The sequence below is a fragment of the Corvus kubaryi genome, unplaced genomic scaffold (assembly GCF_017639235.1).
Source record: "Corvus kubaryi isolate FWS band 111438036 unplaced genomic scaffold, C.kubaryi_AGA036_p1.0 split1-37355, whole genome shotgun sequence".
In the NCBI taxonomy this organism is placed as follows: Eukaryota; Metazoa; Chordata; class Aves; order Passeriformes; family Corvidae; genus Corvus; species Corvus kubaryi.
The window spans coordinates 2,653,928-2,657,281 of NW_024582078.1; the positions used below are offsets into that span (position 1 = coordinate 2,653,928).

The window sequence follows — 3,354 nt, forward strand, 5'->3', positions numbered from 1 at the left end:
TTATTCTTTTTCCCAATATTTTCTATTCCTTTTCCCAATATTTATTCCTTTTCCCAATATTTTTTATTCCTTTTCCCAATATTTATTCCTTTTCCCAATATTTTTTATTCCTTAATATTTATTCCTTTTCCCAATTTTTTTTATTCCTTTTCCCAATATTTATTCCTTTTCCCAATTTTTTTTTATTCTTCTTCCATCCAACATTTATCAGCACTCTTCCATCCCAGACCCCAATCATTTCACCCACGAGCCTCCCCATCCCCAACCTCTCCCCTCACCCCTCAACAGAACACCACCAACCCCAAACCCTTCACACCCCAACCTTGTTCCTCCTCCTCCCACCCCTCTCCACGCGGGAATCACCTCGGAATTCCATGCTGGCAGCATCCTCCAGCAGCTCCTCCTTCATGCTGCCCAGGGTCTCCACGATCATGTCCTTCATCTCCTCCTGCTTGCGGTTGGCGATGCCCATGAGCGACTCGAAGAGCTCGTTCTCCTTGCGCCGCGTGTACTGCAGCCGCTTGGGCGTGATCTGCAGGTCGCGCTGCATGTCGAACGCCTGGTTGATGAAGATGTTCAGGCAGCGGCAGTGAACCTCGTTCAGCCTCGTGGCCGCCTCCACCAGGTGTTTCTGCAGCACCTGCCTGCAAAAAGAGCTCAGCAGCCGCAGTTTTTCCGGCTGCTCCGCCAGCACGGAGCCGGCGGCGCCGCACGAGCTGCAGGGGCTCAGGTATTCCAGGTGCAGCAGCTGGAAGTAAAGGGAGGATTTGTCCTTGTCGGGTTTTTTGGGAGAGATCAGCTCGCTGCCGGGCTCGGGCACTCGGAAGAAGAAGATGGGGAGGGAGAATTTTTCCTTGATTTCCCGCAGCTCTGTCTCATCCAACGGGGACAGCTGGGGCTCGCTGATGGCGAAGGTGACCACGGGCAGCACCTGGTTCACAAACTCGGCCAGGGTGGCTTCAGCTGACTGGAACCCCCGGCACGGAGCCACCACGATGTCCACTTCCTGCGGCAGGGAAAACCAAAAGGACAAGGTTTGGAGAGGTTTTTTTCCCGTGGAAAAACGCCCTGGGATTCATTCCCAAAGTGAAAAAAACCAGAGCTCTACAAAGCAGATCTGGGGTCTCACCTGCAAGGCTGATCCCTGACTCCAAATTCCTTGTTTTGCTTTGGAATTTTAGGCCAGTTTAGGATAAAGCTCAGAACAAGTGTCCCAGGAAAGAGCCAACATGGAAAAGGTGGAATTTTTTACCATGGGAAAACGCCCTGGGATTCATTCCCAAAGCGAAAAAAATGGAATTCTTCACAGCAGATCTGGGGTCTCACCTGCAAGGCTGATCCCTGACTCCAATTCCTGATTCTGGGCCAAATTCTTTGGAGTTTTGTCCTGAGTTTTATCCTAAACTGGGCTAAGTGTCCCAGGAAAGAGCCAGCACAGAAAAGCTGGAATTCTTTAGGTTATCCCTGCTCCATTTTGCACCAAGCCTCCCTTGACACCTCCAAGAGCTGCCACTTCCTGAGGCAGGAAAGAATAAAAACCAGAAGGTTTGGAGAGGTTTTTCCATGGAAAAACACCCTGGGATTCATTCCCAAAGCGAAAAACTGGAATTCTTCACAGCAGATCTGGAGTCTCACCTGCAAGGCCGATCCCTGACTCCAAATCCCTGATTTTGTACCAAAACTTGGTGCAAAAATTTGGAATTTGAGCCCAGTTTAGCACAAAACTCAGGACAAGTGTCCCAGGAAAGAGCCAGCACGGCAAAGCTGGAATTCCTGAGGTTATCCCTGCTCCATTTCTCAGCAGCTCTCCCTCGATGCTTCCCAGAGCTGCAGCTTTCCCAGTTTTCCACGGCTTTTCCAACAGCAGGAAGCACCACCCGACCCCCTGAGGCACCAAGGGAAAGGCAGCACAGCAACCAATTCCCAGGAATTTGCAGCCAGCGGGAAGGGACGGCTGCGATTCCCTCCAAATCTGAGGAAAAAGCTGCAAGGTGGATTTTATTCCGTTGTTTTCTCACTGCTCCGGCCTCACTCCGCTGCTGGACGGGGCCACTTTGGGATCTGCCTCCTCCCCTCCCAGGGAAGGAGCCTCTGGATGTGCAGGAACAGTGAGAATTCCACGTGTCCCTCCTGAAAGAAGGGATGTGAAAGGTTTTTGGGAATTTCAGAGCCGTCTCTGGCTCCTGAGAGAGGTGATCGTTGAGGATTCTTCCATCGTTTTTCCTGACCGTGTCTTCCATCCCAGGAGCTCCCAGGAAGCTCCTCCCATCCCAGAATTCTCTGGAGCTGATTCCAAACCTTGCCTGGGATGCACAGAAGGGGATGTGCAGGGCTGCAAAATCCACCGGGACCCAAAATTCCATTTCAAACCTCCAAAATTCCATGTCAGACCCCTCAACATTCCATTTCAAACCCCTCAAAACCCGACATCAAACCCCTCAAAATTCCATGTGAAACCTCCAAATCCCATGCCAGGCCCCCAAAATTCCACGTCAACTCCTCAAAATCCTATGTCAAACCTCCAAATTTGTGTCAAACCCCCAAATTTCTGTGTCAAACCCCTCAAATTTCTGTGTCAAACCCCTCAAATTTCTGTGTCAAACCCCTCAAATTTCTGTGTCAAACCCCTCAAATTTCTGTGTCAAACCCCTCAAATTTCTGTGTCAGCCCCTCAAATTTCTGTGTCAGCCCCTCAAATTTCTGTGTCAAACCCCTCAAATTTCTGTGTCAAACCCCTCAAATTTCTGTGTCAAACCCCTCAAATTTCTGTGTCTAACCCCCAAAATCCCGCCTCAAACCCCCAAAATCCCCGTGTCAAGGCCCATGAGTCACCAGAACCAAAGGAGGAAGCCAGAGCTGTCTCCAGGAAATGGAAAAAACCCAACGCCCACAACCCCCAACCCCTGCTCCTGCTGCTCCCAAAAAACCTTTCCCGAGGAGAATTCCAAGGATATTTCTCACCCACCACCTTTTTTTTTGGGGGGGGGGGAGTTGTTTTCCAGCTCACAAATATCCTACAGGAGTTGAAGCAGCTCTTAAGGATCAAGAGAATATGGGGAATACCTGTGAGTCACAGGATTCCCGGGATTTTTGAGCTGGTTCCCACAAGGTCACCCTGCTGTAAACACCCCGGGGCTCTCCTGACAGAGCTCTGGGCATGGAATTGTTCTCCAGGCGCTCCATCCCTGTTTTCCTTCACTAAAATATCCAAACTTCCCACACAGAAAGAGAGATCGTGGAAAATCCTGAGGTGGAAGAACCCCCCAGGATCACAGAACAATCCCAAAATCCCACCCTGCACATCCCTGGGAGTGTTGTCCAACCATTCCTGAAGCTCTGGAAGGTTTGGAACAC

At 50.4% G+C, this 3,354-nt stretch overlaps 1 protein-coding gene across 1 annotated transcript in view; it reads right to left on the reverse strand.

The window, feature by feature from the left end:
- The window catches only part of DSTYK (dual serine/threonine and tyrosine protein kinase), a 17,228-nt gene that overhangs the window by 9,888 nt on the left and 3,986 nt on the right, over window positions 1–3,354 (reverse strand). Inside the window, exon 2 of the mRNA XM_042013415.1 lies at window positions 364–1,006. Within this exon, the coding sequence (XP_041869349.1) occupies window positions 364–1,006 (643 nt within the window). The remainder of the gene's footprint in view (window positions 1–363; window positions 1,007–3,354) is intronic.